Source organism: Podarcis erhardii (genome assembly GCF_964252035.2).
Source record: "Podarcis erhardii genome assembly, chromosome: 10".
NCBI classification, from domain to species: Eukaryota; Metazoa; Chordata; class Lepidosauria; order Squamata; family Lacertidae; genus Podarcis; species Podarcis erhardii.
This window is the reverse complement of record NC_138500.1, coordinates 59,922,808-59,946,147: the sequence shown is the minus strand read 5'-3', so window position 1 is coordinate 59,946,147 and position 23,340 is coordinate 59,922,808. Positions and strand designations below refer to the sequence as shown.

Sequence of the window (23,340 nt, the reverse complement as noted above, 5' to 3'; positions counted from 1 at the left end):
TCATGGAACCAAAATCATATTGTTTCAGAAGGAATATTAATCTGAAGAACCCCTGAACAGCTTTTGAGCCTCCAGTCTGAATGCTCCCAATAACTATTTTTGGTGGTTAATTAGGCACTTCATGATGATGATGATAATAATTTTTTATTTTTATCCTGCCCTTCCTGGTTTAAAAACTGGACTCAGGGCAGCTAACAGCAAATATAAGACATTGATTAAAATGTGACTTAAAAACAGCATAAAATACAACATAAAACGCAGCATCAATATCAAAAAAATTCAAAAAAATTCAAAAATTCAGGGGTCATGGGGGGGAGATGAGCTTCTAATCTTTTTTCTTTTTTTCTTTTTTTTTGCAGTGTTTTAGAGGTAATCATATGGGGGATATGTATTATTTTATCTGTAAGCCACCTTGAGTCCCTGTCAGGGAAAAAGGTGGACTATAAATTAATTAATTGGTTATTTAGTTGCTTAATTAATAATATTGCCAGTGGGGTATGTTTCTTTTGTGGGGGTGGGAATGAGGTGCCGGTACTCATATATTGATGAAAGCATCATGGGTGCCACCACAAAATGGCTGTCATGGGCAACATCAAAAATAAGAGCTGCTATGGCAAGGAAGTTGGTATTGACCCAAAAGAGCTCTGCATGTCACACAAAAAGAAGATAGGGGATGCAGATTTGCATAAAATGTGCATATGCTAGCTTATATGTATGGATACAATTTTAGAAATCTTTACTGTAATTTAAGTGGAAGTTGTTCTGCTTGTCCAAAGTGCTGTCTGTGGCTACATTGCATACCACTAAGTTTTCTTCCTTATAAGTTTTTTCCTAAGCAGGAGCCTACAAGTTCACCTCAAAATACCACTTTAGGCCATGTTTGTGTGTGTTTGTGTGCATTAACTATAGGTAAAATTTCACTGCTAGCATCAGCAGTAGGTTTGCTCTGACACTGGAGATGAATTCTGGTTATTGTGCGGACTTACAAGCCGGACTCTCAAACATGCATGCAAAGACACAAGCTCAACATAGGATGTTGTGATGTTTCTGGGCTACAGAACGCATCATTCCTAACCACTGGCCTTGCTGGCTGCTGTTGATAGGAGCTGGAGTTGGACAACATTTGAGGGGCCACAGGTTTCCCCATCCCTGATGTAAGACTGTTTCTTCATTCTTCGACTGCATAGCCAGATCAATTCTGTTCACGTCAGCTACATGGCTGAACTCATTGTAGGCATCTTAAGCGTTACCATTCTTGACACGTCTTAACCTCGCAGCACCTCATATACTGGAAGATAAAAGTCCCTGCCCATATCAACAATTATGTTGATTTTTATAATGAGTACAAAGCACACAAACTAGAATCTTCATCTAAAAGAATGAAAATAAATCATGTTTTATTCATTTAGCTACAATATTTGCGCACCGGTCTCATGTATTGCCTCATGACAAATGTGTGGATTTAGCAAATTTGAGTTCTCAGCTCTATAATTTCCATGGGAGGAAAGCTGTTAAGAACAAGCGTGCAGTCCTTGGCATTTATAAATTAGGAAATCTACTTCCCTTTGTGATTAATAATGAATCTTCTTTTAAAATTGGGTCATTTACCAGTGAATGCTGTACACGTGTGCTGTAAAACTGCCGACTGACAAGTTTCCTCAGCAGCATGGCCTACCATATGCCTTGCCTCAGCCAGAAATACATTTGGAGTGCTTATTAATTTTCAAAGGAAGTTCAGCTCTGCCTCCTTCATGGGACATGCTTTTGAAAGGCTACTGCCAAGCTGAAAAGGACAAAAAAAAATAAATTGTCAAAGTAAGGTAAAGACTGACTTCTGGATTTAGGATGGTGTAGGAGTTGGTCTACATCCTAGTTGATGTGGTCGTTTGACTTTCATATGTCTGCAGAGATAGGGTCGGAAAACCTTAGTCCACACTGAGAAAGTTTGCAGTGAATATTGCTTTTTTAAAAATGCAAAGTCTTTTCAAGAGAAATGATTTGTTTGCTGCAAGGGAGGCCTGCCTGAACCATTTAGCCACCTGAAGCAGGATATGGCTGCTACTGATTCATAATAATAATGATAATGATGATAATAATAATTTTATTATTTGTACCCAGCCCATCTGACTGAATTTCCCCAGCCAATCTAAATGAATAAATACCCTTACATTGTCCTTACACTCTAAATGAATAAATACACTTATACTGTGGTGGTTTTACCTTGCCTCTGGTAACTAGGAAGATGCTTCCATGGAAAGAAGGGGGAGATGCTGAAGTAAACAATAAAGAGAAAAGGGACGTGGAATACAAAAACATATTTTCAGTGGCATGACAGCGAAATTTCTTGGGGAAACTTTCTATGAGCATATGCAACACCTTCATATGGCATGGGAAGAGATGACAGATTTTCCCACAACTGTAGGAATTTATCTTGAAGTTTCTCTAAGACCTAAGTGTGCATGCCGTTTGGCCGCACTGGGAACCATTCTATTTTGGCTGAATTCATAATGCTTGGTACATTTGTTATCTTATAGGTGTGATCCTAAGCTCTCTTTGTGTAGTGGTTTCCTGTTCTGTGGAGGGAAATCCTCCATGTATGCAGAGGGGTCCTCTGTTGCATGAATGGAGGATTGGTCAACTTAGTTAGGGGATAGCCAATGTAATTTCCTCCAGATGTTGATATATTACAAGTTGAATCAGCTTTTCCCAGTATAGCTGATGACCAGGGAAATTGAAATCCAACATCATCTGGAGGGCACCAGGAACAGTAACATATTTTTATCTGTTGGTGCTAAAGTTTGTGCTAATGATTCATCCCCCCTCATGTCTGGAGATGTGTGACTTTCATAATGTCCAGTTATGACCCTCTATGGCCCAAGTACAGGGACTGACAGACAGATCTATGCAGGAGGGAGGGGAAGATGCACAAAAAAACAACACCCAGATTGCAAATGCTTGCAGTTCTGTGTGTGAGTATGGATGAAGAATACCAGCAGTGCGGTCTTGTTGTTTACAGATCTGTTCCTGAAAGCACTCCCTTGGGCTTTCTCTATTTCACAAGCAGTTGTGCATATGGGTAATTTTTACACGTTGGACTTCATGGACCTACAGAGGTGGTGTAGAGCCACTCTTTAGATGGTTATGTGATTTACTGGATTTCCCTCAACAGGTGGCAAACCACTCTTGCTGTGACTGGGAATCCTCTTTGTCATTTTCTCTGAGTCGGGCCCTCAGAGACTCCTGACTCAAAGCCCTGTCCTGAGAGGACCACTGTCTCCAAACCAAGAAGGCAAAGTTTGCTGGATGGCTGAGGAGGATTGCTAGCCTTTGCTCAGACAGATGTAGGTATTTGATAGTTCTGACAAGAGAGCACAACTCATGTGGTGTTCTCCTTCTCTAACAGAGTCTGAATTCATAAGGGAGCCTCTTTGCAGAAAGTGCCAGTGCCAGGCTTAACAGCCTGATCAATAGCGGCAGGCAGAGGATGGGATCTGTAGGCCTAGTCTTCAAGAACACTTACAGTGCGATGGGATAAGGCTTTGTAATTGCTCAGCCTGTAGTTAAAATATTGAGACTGGGGAGAAGGGAAGCAGAAAAAACTGTAGGGTAATTGAAACCCCAAAGAGAATGCATTTCACCCTGCTGTTGAAGATGTTGCCCTTACAGGAAAATGTATTGAAATTAAATATCAACAACTGCATAGGTTGATACTTATACGCCCAAGCCTCATTTGCTAAACAGCTGGAGAAACCTCTGGCTCGGGTTTCCAATGAGAGAGGGAGAGAGACAGACTGTTACATAGTGACACATTTGCTCTGTAGTCAATTTCCCATCCTTAAGTAAGTGGCAGTGCGCATGGGCATGCACATACACACAGCAGATAGAGCATCAGGAAAAGCACATGTATAGGAAAAGCAGATGCTACGAAGTGTTGTTATGATTAGAAATAGAAATATTTTAGATTGCAGCTTGACCTCTGTCTGCTAAAGAGAGGGAGAGATTTTGACTTTATCATGTCAGGGTCAGCGAGAGTTGAGTTTCTCAAATGAAGCATGAGGGATGCTCAGACAATCCTGAGCAAGTAAATGCGATGAAAAATTCAGCTTCAGATTTGTGGCAAGGTTCTGGCTCCGGTAGTGAGTGCTATGCCCTTTTTGTGACTCTCACACGGGGGGAGCATTCAGTTGGATTTGAACTACATTATATTTCTGAAGGCAAAATCACCACGCTGACAAAACCAGTACCAGTGTCCTTAATACATTTATATACCACATTCTGTCAGCGGTCTCCAACCCAGCGCCTATGGGTGCCATAGCACCCATGAAGGTTTTCAGTAGTGCCCAATGGCAGGTGCCCCAGATTCTGAACTTTCATTTGTTCAAAAAGTAAATTTCCAGCTTCACTAGGAAGAAAGTTATGTGGCAAAATGAGCAGCTAACTTCTAAGTGATTTCTGTGAAATGGGAATGGTTTGGGTACCTTGTATATTTTTTCCTGATGCTGAGGAATGCACCCTAACAGAAACAGTATGTGTGTGTGTGAACACAGCTCACTTCCCAATAATAATAATAATAATAATAATAATAATAATAATAATAATTTTTATTTATACCCCACCCTCCCCAGCCAAGGCCCGGCTAAGGGCGGCTAACAAGCAATAATAAAAATAAGTTGAATGAATACTACTTAAAAATAAAATTAAAATACAACATTAAAATATTGAAGCATTAAAATATTAAAATGTAGCCTCATCGCGGGAGGAGAAAGGAAAAGAAAAAAGAAAGAGGGGGAGGGAATCAAATTGGCTTTAAGCCAAAGGCCAGGCAGAACAACTCTGTCTTACAGGCCCTGTGGAAAGAAATCAGATCCTGCAGGGCCCTGGTCTCATGAGGCAGAGCGTTCCACCAGGCCGGAGCCAGTGTTGAAAAGGCCCTGCCTCTGGTTGAAGCTAATCTAACTTCCTTAGGGCCCAGGACCACTAGGGTTTTGCAATTTATGGACCTTGAGGCTCTCCGTGGGACATACCAGGAGAGGCGGTCCCGTAGGTACAAGGGTCCTAGGCCGTGAAGGGCTTTAAAGGTCAAAAGCAGCACCTTAAATCTGACCCTGTACTCCACCAGGAGCCAGAGCAGCTGAAAAAGCACTGGGTGAATATGCTCCCATGGCAGAGACCCTATGAGGAGCCTCACTGCAGCATTCTGCACCCACTGGAGTTTCTGGGACAGCTTCAAGGGCAGCCCTGCATAGAGCAAATTACAGTAGTCAAGCCTGGAGGTGACCGTCGCATGGATCACTGTCGGGTTGTAAAGGGTGGTTGTCTCTCTAATTTCATGTTATTCCATGTTCCCTGTGGCAGCCATTTTGTGTTACACCATGCCCGCTCCATGGCAACTGTTTTTACCCGGTGCTCTGACACGCTCTCAAAATTTGAAATGTGTTCACTAGTCCCCAAAAGGTTGGCAATCCCTTCTCTACTAAATCATTGATGATATTTATTGGAGCTCATCGATTCAAGGAAAGCTACTGTAAAGATTTTGCCAGTATTATTGCAACTGTCACGTACAAACATGGATTCCGGTTTCACACAAGCATTCAGAGTTTTAACAGCAGCGTTTTGGTATTAAATTGAAGATTCCATTGTCTTCGCTGAAATACGGCATGAAAATTCCACTGAAGATGCTAGTTCATTATTTTTTAAATGAAAATTAAACTGTACTTCAACTCAGGTGCCAAAATTGGCCATTGGTTAAATTACCTTTAGTTGTTCTGAATGTGCTTTCGGTAGCTGGAGCCCTCCTAGTAAATTAAAAATCATTAAATGGGGAGTGGGCAGGGGAATCAATCTAGAATAAGATTTTTCAGTAGGCTATAAAGCATATATAACAGGAAGAACCGCACATAATTCTTAGTTCATTAGCCTAAAGCACAATTCTCCCAATGTTAAGCACATTTATCCTGTTGATTTCATTGCAGGGTTAAGCGCAACTCTTTGTAATTAAAATAATTACGATTTCGCCTGGTTTTTGCACAGCGTGCCAGCATGCATAGGACCTTCAGTGTGAAAGATCTCTGCACACAAATAATTTGAGGCAGGGACATTGTAGTGCTGAATGTACATGAATGTAGCCTATTTGATTTCTCATCAACTGACAACACGGAAGTGAACCTGCGAAACATTCCCATCGAAAGGTAGTGTGTTCAGTGTGATTTGAAAGCAAATGCTGGGCTGTTAAACCTGTACAATCCTTCACTGATGTTGCTTTCGTCCTATTCAGCCACAGGTATAGCCTGAGAGACAACTGATGTATGACAGGAGTAATGAAAGGATTATTTGAAACCTTCTCAGGAACCCATTATCACTGTGCATTTAAAATTAATGATGCATGAATTCTTGACGCACAGACAGAAGCACTTCACACCCAAACAACACAGAGCTAGTTATATGTTCACTCTTTTATGCACTGTAATAACACCCCATCCTAAATAAACTGTTATCCGTTTTACATTTAATATGATTTCCACCCCTTTTGATTTGCTTTTTTATTTTTTTTTAAAAAATCCGTTAAGAGGTATACATATAGCTTGGGGAAATTACTTAAAAGAATTATTCAGTTGGGCTGGAAATGAAAGAGAAATTACAACCCATCCACACTTTCTAAGCCTAGGCTATGCAAGGGGAAATCACTGCTGTGAGTTTTCTCTTATTGGTGCCAGATTGCCAAATAGTCAGAGTAGGAACCAGCCTTTTAGGACCTCCCCCCAACAATGGATAAAAATAATATTGATTTGATTTTGAAAGAAAATAACAATCAAGCTTTCTTAGTTCAGTTCGAGGGGGCCCCTGAGATTTCAACTTCCTTGGGGCCTCCGCAAGATTTTATTTGGCACGGTCTCCTATGGCAGTGTTTTGTATTTACCCATGTAAATAACGTCTCATGCCAAAATTAAACATACCATGGCTTAAATCCCCACAAGCTTACTGTGAGCATCTCATAGTGCTAAGCTTCCCACAGCTTACTGTTAAACAGAACACAGCATTGTTCTGGCTTATCTTACATAGATATAATGCCCATACATTTGGACAGATGGTATTAAATTACATTCAATGCAAGATGCAGAGACATTGTCCATGCACTTCATTCATATAAATACACACACACACACACACACACACACACACACAAACACACTTATTTAATTCTCTCTTTTACAATTTAGAATATTCATTTAAACAACCTTAAAATATCAATGACTTCCCTTCTTCTCTTTCCGTAGTTCATTCTGCATATCATAAATCCCTGCATATTTTACATAAACTAAACCATTCAGCTTTCCATTATTATATCCATCAAAACTTGTTTACACTGTTGAATTTATCTTAATGCTGCCAACGTTTTCAAGCATACACAATTCCCCCCCCCATATAGTCAACAAACATTTCCAGTCTTCTTTAAACATGCGTTCTTCTTGTCCTCTTATTCTGTATGTTAGGTCCACAAGCTGCACTTATTCCATCAGCTTAAGTTGCCATTCTTCTTTAACTGGGACTTGTTTGTTTTCTAATTTGGAGCTAACAAAACATGGGCTGCAGTAGGAGCATACATAAATAACCTTTTTTGACACCTGGGAATTTTCATCTGGTTTTATTTGGGGGGGGAGTACTTTTAAACATTTTTTCAATTCATTATGGATTATTTCCCAATACTCTTTTACCACTTTACAAGTCCACCACATATGAAAGAGCATTCCCTCAACTTCATTGCATCTCCAGCACTTATCTGATCCAGTCTTATACATCTTAGCAAGTCCATACACTTCTAAGAAATTCCCCAGGGTCAGGAAATTAGGGGAAGTCTTTATTACTATGGACAGTGGGTGAAGTAGCTGCAGCCAGCTAATGCCAAGTATTCTTTGCAATGCCAAAAGACTGCATTTACTGAAAACTTGAAGTGTCCTTGACATTTGAACTTTATGCCCAGATGGTGTTCACATTCATCAGTACTTTTATCAGGACAAGGTTAGTTTGGTCATGGAAATTTGTCAGCACTTGTGTTCAAATTTCTTCCATTAAACCCATACTTGTGTGCAGTTTTGAGCAATTTACACATTTCTGAAAGCAATTTCCCCTTATATAATGATCGTTTGTATGTTATTTCTGCTCAGGGAATGCTCTCCCCAGAGAGACTCACCTGGTGCCATCCTTACATATCTTTAGGCCAGCCTTTCTTAACCCTGGCTCCCCAAACATGGTTGCACTACATCCCTAGTGAGAAGGGGCAGCAGTCAGGGATGATGGGAGTTGTAGTTCAAAAACATCTGGAGATCCAAGGTTGAGAATGGCTGCTTTAGACAGCAGGTGAAAACATGCCCCTTTCATCAGACCTTTGGCTTTTAATCATCTATGACCTTTTTTGCATGGGTGGGATGTTTTTATTTTATTTTTAATGCTGGTTTTAATATATGTATATGTTCATCTTTTGTTTTAAAAAGTTGGAAGTACCTCTGAGCTTCCATGGCAAAAAGCAACTAATAATCTTAATCATATCCTTCTTATTCACACTTCCCCAATAAGTGAATTTTTGTAAGCATAGTTTGGTTGGCAAGCTGCATCACAAAATTCAGAGAAGTGCGAATTTTGCAGGCAGTGTTTTGATTTTTCATATTGTTTTCAAAGGTGTCAATTACATAGGTTCACTTTTGAATGTAACCCGAACTGAATTTCACCCTCATCCCTAGTCCCAGGTAAACTTAACTGAAAGCCAGCAGAACAAATGGACACATGTTTGATGTCTGACATTATGGTCAATGACACAGAACATCCCTCTCTCTACTTTTAAAAGTCAAACATGGAAATCCATTAGATATATCGATTTATAAAAACGGGTGAGTAGATACAATGGGTTATATTTTACCTACTGCACCTACCCTCAAATTTCTAAAATCACCATGACATTCTTTGGTCTGTTTACACGTGACTGATTGGGAACTAATTACTATGCCAAAAAAAGGAAATAAATTGGCAGGTAGATTTTTTTTTAAGGGGGAGTAGTTTCACTTTTATTACAGACATAATACCAGTTTATGACTCATGGGCTGGTATTCTGAAATGTTTCTAACTTACAGTGGCACTCAGGAAAAAAGAAAATTGGAACTGAATAAGATTTTCATTTTCAAATTACAACCCAATGTCTTCCTGCTTTGCTTTGTATCACATGTCACCATGTTTTGGGTGGTTGTTGTTTTTTTACCTGTTTTTATTATCATGTCAGTTAATTAGAATTTGTCTTCTCATATGTCATGCTCAGTGATCCAGCCATTATAGTTTTCCTGGAGCTGCTTCCTGGCCTCATAGACTTGATTCGGTCCAATATCCAGAACAAGCCAGGGACGTTTAGCTAGATTCCAACATAGGCTTTTCAAAGTCTTGTTGCACCATTCAGGCACAGTCTCCTGCCTTCCTCTGTCCTACACTTCATGGTGGCCCCTGAAGAAGGCTGCATCAGCCAGCTTCATGGCAGGGCTCATCCTGTAAGCATTAGTCTCCTTGCTGGAGGATAAGTTTATCCCATTCTATTTATAACCCCAACCTGATTGCCTTATTTCATCGATCCGCACACTAGAGAGAGGCCATCTAATGCTCATTTTACAATTGAACTGAGGCAGAGAAATAGAGTCTAGATTGGGGTATTATATGCAATACCCTGGCTATGTCCAATCTCACATGTACCATAACATTGCATCTTTGTCTTTAAATGATGCCACTCAGCCTTAGAGCTTGGCCGTCTATGATGGGAGGCAGGGGTTAAATTGAGCAGCAAATACACTTCCAGACTTTGGAAGATGGTCATTCTTACTCTGGATAATAGAAAATAGAGAGAGGTGTGACCTGCAGCTAAATGATGCAGTGTGGTGTCTTCACCCCACTCCTGACAATATGTTCCTGCAGAGAACAGCCACCAAGAACAGGCAACTTCCCATCAATCTGGTCTAGGGAACACCTTCAGTCTTAGCTGGATTGAGCTTCAGTATTTTAGCTCTCATCCAGTCCATTACCAAGGCAACGGTCCAGCACATCCTATGCCACACCTGCAAATATAAAGGAGAAGTAGAGCTGTGTGTCATCAGCTTATTGCTGACATCACACTCCAAAACTCTGGATGACCCCACTCAGTAGTTTCATGTCAATGTTAAACAGCATGGGGGATAAAATTGAACCCTGAGGAACCTCATACTGAAGACTCCTGAGAGTCTACCTCTCAACATGAAGTGAAGTGATCTGACCACGACAAGAGACTGGTGTCAATACCCCCTACTTTCAGATCACCCTGTTCCTGCCTAAGAAAACAAGGACCTGCCACATGTGTTGGGAAGATGACATGTTAGGACAGCCCCATGGTCATCATGGCAGCCATGAAGTCCTGAGCTACCTTCTGCGTGGATGTTAAAGTCTCCCAATACCAGCAGTCTGGGAATCCTCAACATTGCCTTCAAAACCAGTCAGCTCAGGCAGGCAGACTGTTGGGCAGCGAGGTGGCCAGTAAACTAACACAATCCCTCGTCTGTCCCGATTACCCAATACCAGGAACCCCCACTCAACTGAACAGAGAGCTTGGAGAGAGAGATGGACTCTTTATAGGCTACAGCAATTCCCTACCCCTGATGCTTTTGAGTACACTGGTGGGTGAGACCAACTCCCCATTTCTCACCCACCTAAGTCTCAGTAATATAGACCAGATCAGCCTCCTCATCCACAATCATGGCATTCAACAGCGGCAGCCACAGACCTGAGGGCTGAAAGGACCACCACAATTCCCCAGGTGGGAATTGTGCCCCAGGCTGGCACATGTCACAGCCACTAACTGCCTGTGCCATATACCTCTTACCAGCTCTGCCCTACCCACCCCCATACTATAGCTTTCCTTGGCCAAAACCTCATCTCTTCTCATACAATCGTATCTCCCTTAATTAAAAGGAACAAAAAAAAATTCAAATTAAAAATACACACAAGCGAAATAGCAATTTAAAACAATTGGGGCAAGGCCATCCCCAGAGAAGATGATGTCGTGCAGTTGGTCATTGTCCCCCCTCCCCCCAAAGCTGCTCTCACAAAAGAGATGGTGCTCTTTGGGGTCATTCCCTTTGGTGCCACCCCTGCCCCCAACATTCCAAGTCTGGAGATCGAAGCATCAGTTCTGCAGCTCAGAATCCAGACACGAACATCAGAGAAATAGAGGAAATACCATTTTATTTATTTATTTTTTAAAAAGACACATCTGTAAAGAAATTTGAAAACTTATTGGCTTGCCTCAGTTCTGGTTGGCTTCTTCTCCTGTACTCATTACATTGATTTACTGAGTGATCCATCTGTCTCATTCTTCTGACTGATATTTTGATTCCATTGATGCATTATTTTTTCCCTCTGTGGGAAATGGGCCTCAAGAATCGCTTTGGAAAGTCTAAGCATGCCATAGGGTAGGAAGCTAGAGTGCACATATTTAGACTGGCCAGAAGGCATACTTTGGCTTCCTAAATAGTCCATCTCCAATTTTGAGTGTTTAGAGAAAGCAGTTTCCCCTGCCTCACCAAAGCTACAAGGATGACGAACCCCTCCTTTTAATCTGCTGGTGTGTTTTCATCACACTGGGCAGGTGAAAATTGAGGTCTCTGGAACCTCTGTTGAAGTCCCCTGAGAAGGATCCTGATTAGAAAAACAACATGCCATGAAGAAAACAAATAGAAAAGGGTAATGCAGGATAATGTAGTGTTTTGTTTTGTTTTTTTAAAAAGAATGTTTGTTTATTTCTTTTCATTTAAAAGAATGCGCCCAGCCTGGACTCTAAGTGCATTAATGGCAATTAAAATTTACAACTGCTAAGCAATTAATTGAGCCAAATGGAAATTAATTCCTAGGTGCCATGCAAAACCCAAGCACTTAATCTCTACCTGAAAGCTAATAGGCAGCTGGTGTAGATTATGGTTCAGTAGCCTGATGTGCTCCCTCTTCCAAATTCATCCCTCGCAGTGCTCAGCTACAGTTTAATAGCATAGCGCGGGATCACAGTCCTGCGCACTGCTGCTGTTTGGGAGGCAAAGAGTTTTGCAACTACATATTTATTCATCTCTGGCTCTACTTCTCAATTTCTCCTTCCGTTCTGCGCTTGCTGTTATCTCCAACTGTTGCCCTAGATCAAACCCCTTTCTTATTGTGAGCACAAGATAAACAGTAAAGCTTTACTTAATCCCAGAGACAGCCGGTCCTAGAGTCTAAGGAAGTGGAGAGGATAAGGATGTTTTTAATCAGTGCTGGCAAGACAGAATCTCACCAGTGTGCATTTACCTCCCAAATACAAAATGTGCATGCTTTACATGGGGTGCAAAAAGCACAGGCATGTCTTAATTTGGTGCGCTTCCCCAAAAAGACTCATAAGAGAGCGAGGGCTTCATATTTTTGCAGTTGTCATTGGGAAGTATTTTGAAACATCAGAATTGGTTTTGTATAATACCAGGGCAACCAGGCTAAATTTAAGCAGGTTTGTATCTGGTGTTTAGTGCTTGGCACCTGAACACCCGTTAGAGGGAATTGGAAAATCCATCTGTTTCTGGTGTCTTCCACTTCTCTTTGTTTTCACCCTTAATTCCATTTCATTTCTGGTATTCATCTGCAATTTTAAAAAAAATAAAAACAAAAAACCCTTCCAAAATATTTGAATTTGTACTTGATTTCAAAATACATATTGAAATGACTATTTGCATACATTTGAAACTGCCAATAACTGTGTTGCAACATTCAAAGAAGTGTGAAATCCACTTGACAGCTTAATTCCAAGAGTTGCAGATAAAGTCGTTTCATGTAAGGATTCTCAAAGATCAAATTCCTGAAGCATCCCAACCTCCTGAATGCCACATGTTGAAGAAAGGTTGAGATATAAATGCATGGGAATAAATAAAATACTGCTATAATCTAATATGCACATATTTTAAGCGCTGTATCCAACTGCTCAGTAGACCCCCACTAAATTTATGTAACTAGCTAGTAAGTAGTCATGTCCATCAATGTCAAAGGGTCTACCTTGAGTATGACTAACATTGGCTATATTACTAATGTTAATATTATTATTGTTATTATTATTTGTTCAATTTATATACCACCCTAAGATGATTGGATGGTGCCTTGTACACCTCCTTCTGGCAAGTCCGCTTGCCTTATTTGGTGGGCAACATTGCAGCCAGGCTCCAGGCTACCCAACCAAGGGTTTGAGACTGGCGCGCTCCCCGCCATTGGCTCACCGCATTATTTTTGCTGGGCAGGCCCTCTCTCAAGGGGTGGGCCTCGCCAACCAACCAGTGCCAGCAGGGGCATGTCCACAGGGAATTTAAACTCCAGAATGGCAGGGAGGCCATCCACTCGCACCCTTCACCGGATTTCCCACTCACCTCACCCTATTTTTCTGTTTTGATGCATTATGACCTTGCTATGGACAATCGTAGGAAGCCATATTGCTGGGACCAGAGCCAGTGTGGTGTAGTGGTTAAGAGCGGTAGTCTCGTAATCTGGGGAACCGAGTTCGCGTCTCCGCTCCTCCACATGCAGCTGTTGGGTGACCTTGGGCTAGTCACACTTCTTTGAAGTCTCTCAGCCCCACTCACCTCACAGAGTGTTTGTTGTGGGGGAGGAGGGAAAGGAGAATGTTAGTCGCTTTGAGACTCCTTAAAGGGAGTGAAAGGCGGGATATCAAATCCAAACTCTTCTTCTTCTTCTTCTTCCCCACGTGGCAAATTGGCTCTGCCATTTGGTTTTCGCCTACGTCGTAACAATCATCACAACTTTGTGAGGTTAGGCATTGGTTAAGCCTTTGTTTAAGGGACGCAGGTGGCGCTGTGGTCTAACGATCGGCAAGTCCTAGGCGCTGAGGTTTTACCCACAGCGCCACCCGCGTCCCTGATGTAAGTCTTAGTGGCCCCCTATTGGTGATTTACCCTTAGTTGGACTCCCAACAGATGGGCAAGAGTTGAGATATAGTCTGGCTTCAACCAATGCTCACATTTGTAACCAATAAAGTTGTGGCCTATTTGAACCCATAAACCAAACTCTACCTGTTTGTGTGTTTTATTTATCCACTATGGATCCACAGGTCATGGGGCCTTGGCATGCAATTCCTGCAGCCAAGCTTGTGCCAAAAAATACTGCTCTGCTTTCCTTTGGACCACATCAGCGAGGCCGAGAGGGGGGTCTTGTTGTCTGAGCAGCCCAGGATCTACACACACACTACCTCAGTTTGCATTCCGGTGCTGCTAAGACAGTAGCTTGCCTTCACCCCAGAGGCACATCTCAAGACAGATGCATGCCAACAACTGTGATTCCTCATGCAATATTTTTGTACTTAAGTAAACATTTTCATTTTGCATGCTGCCTTGAGCATGGTTTAATTATGGAAAGGTGGCATACAATAAGTGGTGATGATGATGATGGTGAATTTTTCTTTTGCTCATATCAAAAGGCCATGCAGGATGCAGAACACTTGAAGTATTGTCTATTTGCCTCTACTCAAAACAAAACAAAACACACAACCAACAAGCAACCCCAATGTCAAACCAATTGAGAGGCTACAGATTAGTGTGGTGAAGTATATTCTACATGGGCATCAATGGAGCATATTTCTCTTCCGCTTGATGGATCTGTTGAAAAATAGATGAATTCACCAAGAGACACCTAACTAAAACAAAACACTCTGTTATGCATTCCCTCTGGTAACATGTAGCATAGGTGATGAATGGATATGCTAAGTGAATCCACACATAATTTTCATTCTGCACTGAAATCTCGGCAGTGTCATTGCCAAACTGTATTGCTTTTTCTTAAAAAACAAACAAAAACATAACTGAGAAGATTTTTCCCCTGCAAAGTTTGGCTTTTGAATGTCTTCTTTTTGTTTAAGGTTACAACAAAGTTCTTTATCTTAACCGTTTTAGATGCAAATCATTGGTACTATGTCAGTTTTGCTTCATATATATAGATAATGATGATGTCCAATTTATTTATAGATAGAAGCAGATATATAATTTCCTCCAGAGGGAGGAAAAAGCTGCTTCCATTTCTTATTTAATTATACTTTAAGATGATATAGTACCTAATATTAAGTCTCAAATAAAGTTACATCCCAAATAGAAGTAATGAGGGAAAACAGATGAAAAAATAAGCATGGAAGATTATGGATTATGCTCCAAGAGTTTAGCAATGGCGACTTGGAATATGAAGAAACTGAACTGTCATTTCTTTTTTTTTAAAAAAAGTTCAAAACATAAGATTAAAAGAAGAAAATAAAAAACACACAACATATTTTTTCAGATGTTTATTATGTTTTTCTAGTGGACTGGAGATTTGTAGAACAATTATTAGTCATGATTATTTATAGCAATTTCATGTGAAATCTTGATCAAAGCTTCTTGTAGTAATAATTGACTCCCAGTTTGATATATACTTTTGGTCTCCAGCTTGGTAATTGTCTATGACATGACCTCATCTTTTGCTAATCCAGGAGACATTAGAACTTCAGCATCTTTTTCCTAAATTCCAAATATAGACATTTTCTATATTGTTGGTTTTTGTGGGAAGGTTCTGGATAACAGCATCATTTACATTTATATTTGATTTACCGATGGAGCGTTATTTAGGCCATGTGTAGATCCAAAAATAATACCATGGGGTGTTATATTCAGACAGATGAACTATTGGAAATACCAGCACATCACAACCATTTTTCAGTCGGCAGGCATACATTAGGTGGAGGGACTGAGGCCATTCTTAGGAACCTTGGCAAATGCAGTAATGAAACTGACTGTCAATCCAGGTTCTTGACAGCTTTTATTTCTGGGTCTGTTTGCATTCTGATAGATTGGTTGCCCTTGACTTGTTTCCTTGACTTGTTTCCTATCTACAGTTCATTTTAAATATTTGTAATTTTAGCATGCACCTACAGGCTGCCTGAGATGTTAAAGCTGAAACCAATTATCTTTTTCTTTTTTAAAAAAAGATTCATAATGGGTTACATTTGCTTTAGCATAGGCGATTCACACCTAATTTCTGAAATCATCTATGTGCTTGGGCAGGGTGCAATGCACATCAAACCTCACAATAAATATTTACTTCAAATGCATGCAGTCAATGATTGCCTTATTTTGGGAATGGACCTGATGCCAGAATAGAGCAGACACATTCTCTGCTGAGGGGATCTTTTGGCTAATAGCAGCAATAATAACACCAGACATGTAGCTCTTGGTCAGAACCTACAGCATGGTCTAGAGGCCAGGACTTCTGGACTTAAGCAAGTTCAGCTATTATCTGCAGACCATCCAAATGTCCCTATTTTCCAGTGACGGTCCCGAATTTACAGAAGCTGCCCTGGTTTCTGACTTGATCCCAGAAGGTCCCACTTTTCCTTAGGATGTCCCTATTTTCATTGGAGACATGTTGGAGGGTATGGAGTTATGTGACCCCTTGAGCCAAGGAGATAAGTTGCAATACAAGCTGTAGAAGACATCTGAAGGCAGCCCTGTATAAGGAAGTTTTTAAATATTTTATTATGTTTTTATGTATGTTGGAAACCTCCCAGAGTGAATGCACAGGGTATAAATACGATGGTGGTGATTATGATGATGGAATAGGACATCCTTATTTTCATTGGAGGAATGTTGGAGGGCATGTTATCTGTGTCTGAATGACAGACTGCCTAGTAAACCAGGAGTCCAGAGGGTTGTGTGCCCACCAAACTAGCAAATTATGTGGTGGAGGATGCTGACCTGTTATCAGTGCCAGAGTAAGATCCAGATTCTAGTCTGGTCAGCTTCTGCATGTGAAACATGAGCAATGCTGCTGTCTGGTCCTTTGTCTTTGGTAGCAATTTGTCTTGGGCCAGTCAGTCCTGCCTGGAACCCTGTGTTGCCTGCATGAATTCTGTGGAAGGAATGACAGGATACAGATGTAGTAAATAGGTGTTTCCACATATGTAGCCCATTTCATCAACCACCCAAAGGAAGTGAAAACAGCCTTGGTACTTCAGATGTTCATCATAGTGGAATCTTACCCAAAAAGATTTTTTAAGGCGAATGCATCTAATGTTTATTGGATGGATTTCCCCCCTAAATTGATTCTGAATTCTGAGTTTATTGTTATTCACGTTTTATACTGTATTTTATGCTGTTTTTGTTGCATCAATTAAGTGTTTCAAATTTGTTGTTAGCTGCCCTGAGCCCTGTTTTTTGAACCAGGAAGGGCGGGGTATAAATAAATTTTATTATTATTATTATTATTATTATTATTATTATTATTTACAATTAACTGGCTAGCTTATATGTTGGGTTATTGTTTGTGCACTAGATGTTGTCAACCACGCTGCTAATCAATTTAATGGTTGTACAAGAGTCCGGAAGGTGAATGTGCTTATTAACCTCTATGCACAACATGCTGAGCCCATGCCCCTCATCTTAATTCAGCTTTTGCAACATGAATGATTAGTGTTGTCATTAAAGATCAAATGGTACACTCAATTCAGAAGGCCTGTCCTGGTCCACTCATTCTTCTCATTAAGTGGCATGGGTGCCTATGTTTTTAATGATTAGCTTATGACATGTCAGGGGTATGAATTAGAGCAAATTATGAATCATAGCTAATACTTAGGTGGTGATTATGCCTTTTCAAACTGCGAGAAAACCACACGCCAGCAAACTTGCCCTCATTTCATTTCTAAAAACAAAGAAATATAGAGGTGTTTCTTTATCGTTCAGTTTTGGTCACTGAAGCGATCATAATTAAAGATAACAAAAAAAGGAGAAAGGTATCATTTAGAGGGAAGAGTGTGGAGCTTGTTTGCATGCAAGCCTGTGCAAAACCTTGGATTATCCAAATAAACTTCTGAAATAAATTAAATTGAGGGGTTCGGCACAATCCAGCCAAAGTTATTTACACTCAAATACTTATTCAGTGGGACCCAGGTTAGTTCTCATTTCCATCTAGGAGCTGCACAGTTCTTTTTGCTCTCGGAAGAAAGCTGGCGTTTTTGCCAACGTGACTTCAAGATGGCTGGGAATGCCTTTCTACACAGTGGGAGACTCCCCATGTTTGCTGGAGCTAAAAATGGAACCCCCTCACCATCATCAACCGTAGTCAATGGCAGTTTCATTCGTTGGCACTTCTTCTACCTGTAGTTTTTTCCTATGACCAAATCTGTAAATTGATGCTTCCAAGTTTTGCAGTTATTCATGAGGGTTTAGCATAGAGGAAGTCCGAGAAGGAGGAAATGCTGCTAGCTTAAATGGTTGCCCTTCTTTTTAAGGTTTTTTGCATTTGTAATTTAAGGGCTGCATTTTGATTGCCTGATGATCATTTTGTCTTATAGCATCTTGTGTGCAGTTGAAAGTAAGCACCATTAAGTTCAATGGTGCTAACTTCCAGGTAACTATTCATAGGATTGTAGTTGCAGCAGGTTGAATTGCAAGATGCCAAACCACTACAGCATCCTTTTGCCAGCTCACTATTCCGTGACTGCCAGCTGATAAATTCAGCCTCAGGTTATGAATTGTTTCTTCATGGTACGTGTGTAAGACCTCCTGCACTTCAATTTTTACCAGTACACCACTGGACAATGCAAAAACAAGGAACAAAAAAACAAGTCCTTGCATCCCTCTATCTCCTCTCCTTCTCACTTGTGTACAAAAACTGTTCAACCTTATCTGCTCAGTTCTCAAATGTAAAAAAGAAACCCCGAGCCAGCCTTTTCAACAAACCCATTACATAAAAAATGGTAAAATCCTTTTATGCTTTGGTTGAAAGTTGGCAAAAGAAAGCATGCAAGTCCTATGAGCCTCTGACTTCATAAAGTCACACAAATTGAATGTGAGCATGAAAAATTACTGTTCACGCAGCCTTTACCAAATACAGTCATTGGTATTAAATATCTCCTATTTTTATTCACGCATTTTTGATGTTCAAAACACCACATTTTAGTCTTTAATCTTTCTGTGACATAACAGCCTAGGGCTGTTGAAACCCTTTATTTCCAGAAATTAGAAGCAATCTTGTTCACCCAGAATGTTTCCCAGCGCTTGTACCAGTAGGGTGTCATAATATGAATTATGCGCTACATAGTTTATTTGTCAGAGGCACTGGAATGAAAACTATTATATGAATCATTACTACTGACCTTCTCGAGATGGGAATTTATTGCCTCTGCTGCCCCCAGAATCTGTAACCTGTGGGACATTTCAAAGTGTATTTAACAACTGCAAACATTCTGAGAGGCATCCTTTACTTTAAGTGCAATGACAATAGTTGGATGAAATTCTTTGAAATACTGCCTAGTAGAAGATTAAAGGAATACCACAGCCCTCTCATTCAACCCAACAATAGAATTGCCCAGGATCCAATGTTTCTTACTTCCCTTTAGAATAACCATTTTCAAATGGTCTATCCTTTGTTTGCAATTAGCTTTCTGAGATGGTACTATGGCACATTACAAATGATTCTGGAATAGGTTATAGGGCAGGGATGGGGAATTTGCAACCCTCCAGATGTTTTGTTTTATTTATAATGTCTGTTAAATTTATAAGCTTCCCTTCCTCCCAAAAGAGCCCAGGTGGCTAACAGAGAAGTGACATATTTAAAACAACAACAAAAATAAAATAAAGACATTTCTAAACATTTTTAAACAAATCTAATGCAACTCACATCCCCATGTAAAACTATCACATGCTCTCACAGCTAACCGTCTCAAGGCTCCCAGAGACTGTATCTTTCAGGCATGATTTAAAAAAAAATATAATTCATCCAGAAAGGTAAGAATGAGAGAAAGAGGACATTCCACAAATGGGGACGTGTCACTGAGATGGCCCTGTCTCAGGTTAGCACCAGCAGCAGTGTCAGGAGCTCGGCCCTACACTTGAGTAGGACCCTGGCAGAGACACATGCCCGACTGGCATGTTCTCTCCCTCCTGGTCAATCGTTCGGGAGCTTCAAAAGCTTTCTTCTGCCCAAACATCACAGTGACCAATGCCAACTGACACCGGCACACTTAGGGATCTACAGAGTTTGCGCATCATGCGTAACAGACCTCAGGAACTCAGCATATTGGCTAATCTATTTTATTTACATATAAACACACACGGAGCACTGCAACATGGCTCCCTCTCTCTCTAGCATCAGGCAGCAAAGAGAAAAAGAACAAAGGACAATAGTCCCACTTCACGGAACACAGTAACACAAACATCCTGTCTTCGTCACTTCCCACTCTGTGGAGCCAAAACGTATACCGTCATGTGATGGACAACAATCCCATGACTGTAATCATGGAGCAGGAATTCTAACAAGCAGAACCACCAATTGAATCTCCCCTCCAGCAGCCATCATCCATTACCATTGGCCATTCTGGCTAGGGCTGATGAAAACTGGAACACGTTTTATCCTACCCTTGTAGCAGATGTGCACCTATATTGTATATATTCTAAATGTTATTGTTTAGCTGGCATGGGAAGGATTTTCCTTGAAAGGGCAGCGTAAAGGTACTTTTAAATGAACAGATGAACTCTTTACAAGCCTAAAAAGACTGATACACTGGCTAGCAAGGGATAATGCTATAGGTAGTGAAACAGGAAGGAATGCAACAGGGGTTGCAGTAGTGGGATTGACAGAGCCTGAAACAAAGGTGAAAAGTGCTGCTACTTCTCTTTTTTTTTTTTTTGAAAAAAGCTCTATTGCTTCGTGGTTTTACTTCTAAAATCAAGATAGACCCATTAATTCCATAATAGTTTTTGTTCTTTGCAGGTCAATGCACCAAGATTTTTACTCTCTCCTTATACTGTAATGCAAAAATTAGTTCCATACCCACCTGCCATTATTTCCTAATTAAATGTTTGAGAACTCTATTTGCACGTGATTGGCTCATAAATTCCTTTTTATAGGGTGTCTTGCTTCAAAACTAGCCTGGAGTCGATAAATCGTTCTACAAATGTCAATTTGGTCAGCAGTAAAGAGGTAAATAGAAACTAATGGCACTCATCAAGCCCGTGGCACAAATGATTTATTGGGCACAATCATTTAGCAGTTTCATAAAGTCAATATGAGAGAAAAACGGGTTTCTTATCAAGGTAAACTGCATTTGTACTGTCAGCACAAAGGTGATTTATGACAAACCTGTGACCAGGATTAGGATATTATGAATGGGAGAAAAGGAAAGGCTCATTAATTTCCCCCCTTTAATATATATAACCACAGGTAGAAGACATGCAGTGGGATAACAGAGAGAGAACTCATCCCACATCGGTCTGTAGTTTGCCCTGCAAGCCGGGAGAAAGGAAGAAAATGGTCAAGGGAGTGCCTTGCTGTTGGCATTGTGAACGCTGCGAAGGTTACCATTACCAAGTGGACGAGGTCACCTGCGAAATGTGTGCATTTGATAAGAGGCCAAATGCGAATCGCACCGACTGCCAGCCGATCCCCATCATCAAACTGGAATGGCATTCCCCATGGGCTATTGTGCCCGTCTTCATAGCAATCTTCGGGATCATCGCAACCACCTTTGTCATCGTGACGTTTGTTCGCCACAACGACACGCCAATTGTCCGGGCCTCGGGTCGCGAACTCAGCTACGTCCTCCTGACTGGGATTTTCCTCTGTTACTCCATCACTTTTTTAATGATTGCGAGTCCAGACACTGCCATCTGCTCTTTGCGGCGGATCTTCCTCGGGCTGGGCATGTGCTTCAGTTACGCAGCTTTGCTCACCAAAACAAACCGAATCCATCGAATATTTGAGCAAGGGAAAAAATCGGTCACCGCTCCAAAGTTCATCAGCCCAGCTTCCCAGCTGGTGATCACCTTCAGCCTCATCTCCATGCAGCTTCTTGGGGTCTTCATCTGGTTTGGTGTCGATCCTCCACATATCATCGTGGACTATGGAGAGCAGAGGACTCTGGATCCTGAAAATGCTCGTGGGGTTCTCAAATGTGACATCTCTGATCTATCTCTCATTTGTTCCCTTGGATACAGTATTCTGTTAATGGTAACATGCACTGTTTATGCCATCAAAACAAGAGGCGTTCCAGAGACTTTCAATGAAGCGAAACCAATTGGATTTACTATGTACACCACCTGTATCATTTGGTTAGCTTTTATTCCAATCTTTTTTGGAACTGCACAGTCAGCAGAAAAGGTGAGTGGCAGTGACCTGTCTTTATCTATCTTCTTCTTGTTGTTCAGTTGCACGTTTATGTCAACTCATAGATGTCCTGTGCTGACGATTGAAGCTACTTCGGCAGAGTAAACTCTGACTGGTATATTTTTAGAGAAGGAAAATGCTTTAAGAGCAACTTCGTGTAATTTGATCATTAAAAAGGTGTTGCTGTTGTTGTTAATATCACCAAATTATTGTCTTTCTTCTTTGCAGCACTTTGTTGGCTGGAGCACCTAGGTATTTCTAAGTTTGGGAAAATAATTCGTTAGAATTAAATAATCTACTTTTAAAAATGGATGATTAAAAGGTGGTTCTAAAAAGACGGGAAATTATCCACATCTGAATATTTATATGAAGTTGTTGAAATGAGAGAGCTTAGTGCAGCATGTTCACAACCTGGTCCTTTTTGCAATAGTAGAAATAGAATTTTCCCCCTGATGCAGATACCCTAAAAAACCCACTTTCATGTACCGTATATTGCATAAAATATACTGTCTAAAAAATATAGTGTGTGTATTATGTTGACCCACTTAAATTTGGCTTATGCAGATTTCTTTAAAATGAAATCATCAGAATTACAACCATCTATGTTTCTCCCAGCATATGGTACTCAGAGGCATAGCTTCTTTAAACATGAAGTCTCAATTTAGCAATGATGGCTGAAATCCACTGATAGGTCTATTCTGCATGAAATTACCAAGCCCTTTAAAAAAAAAAAAAGCTCAAAATCAGTGACACCTCTACTTCTTATGGTAATGAATTCAATTATGCATTGTGTGAAGATATTTTAGTCTTGCTTGGTCTGAACCTAAATCCACTCCGCTTCACTAGATGACCCCAAGTCCCTACAGTTTGTGCGTGAGAGAATAATTTCTCTTTGTAACTGTTTGACTCAGATTGGCATGTCTTTTGTTCAGCAAGTTTATCAAGAGCATGCTCTAGGCTTTTCCTGATTCTTTCAGTTTTAGCAGTGAGCAATCAACAATGTTGTCTCATAGTACAGCTTAGGTTGATCTTGACAGAAACTTCACTTTTGAAAATGTATACTGGGCACTGTTGTTTGTTTGTCAAATGGTGAGAAATTTGTTTCTCAAATGGTGTGTTTCAAACTCGGAAAGGGGG

The 23,340-nt window shown here is 40.6% G+C and overlaps 1 protein-coding gene across 4 annotated transcripts in view; it reads left to right on the top strand.

Annotated features, from left to right (window-relative positions):
• The window catches only part of GRM8 (glutamate metabotropic receptor 8), a 575,500-nt gene that overhangs the window by 493,047 nt on the left and 59,113 nt on the right, over positions 1-23,340 (top strand). For 3 of the 4 annotated variants that reach the window (XM_081877886.1, XM_081877884.1, XM_081877885.1), the window contains exon 9: positions 21,262-22,197. The exons of the other annotated variant lie outside the window; for it this stretch is intronic. In XM_081877886.1, the coding sequence (XP_081734012.1) occupies positions 21,262-22,197 (936 nt within the window). The remainder of the gene's footprint in view (positions 1-21,261; positions 22,198-23,340) is intronic. 4 annotated transcript variants of the gene reach the window in all.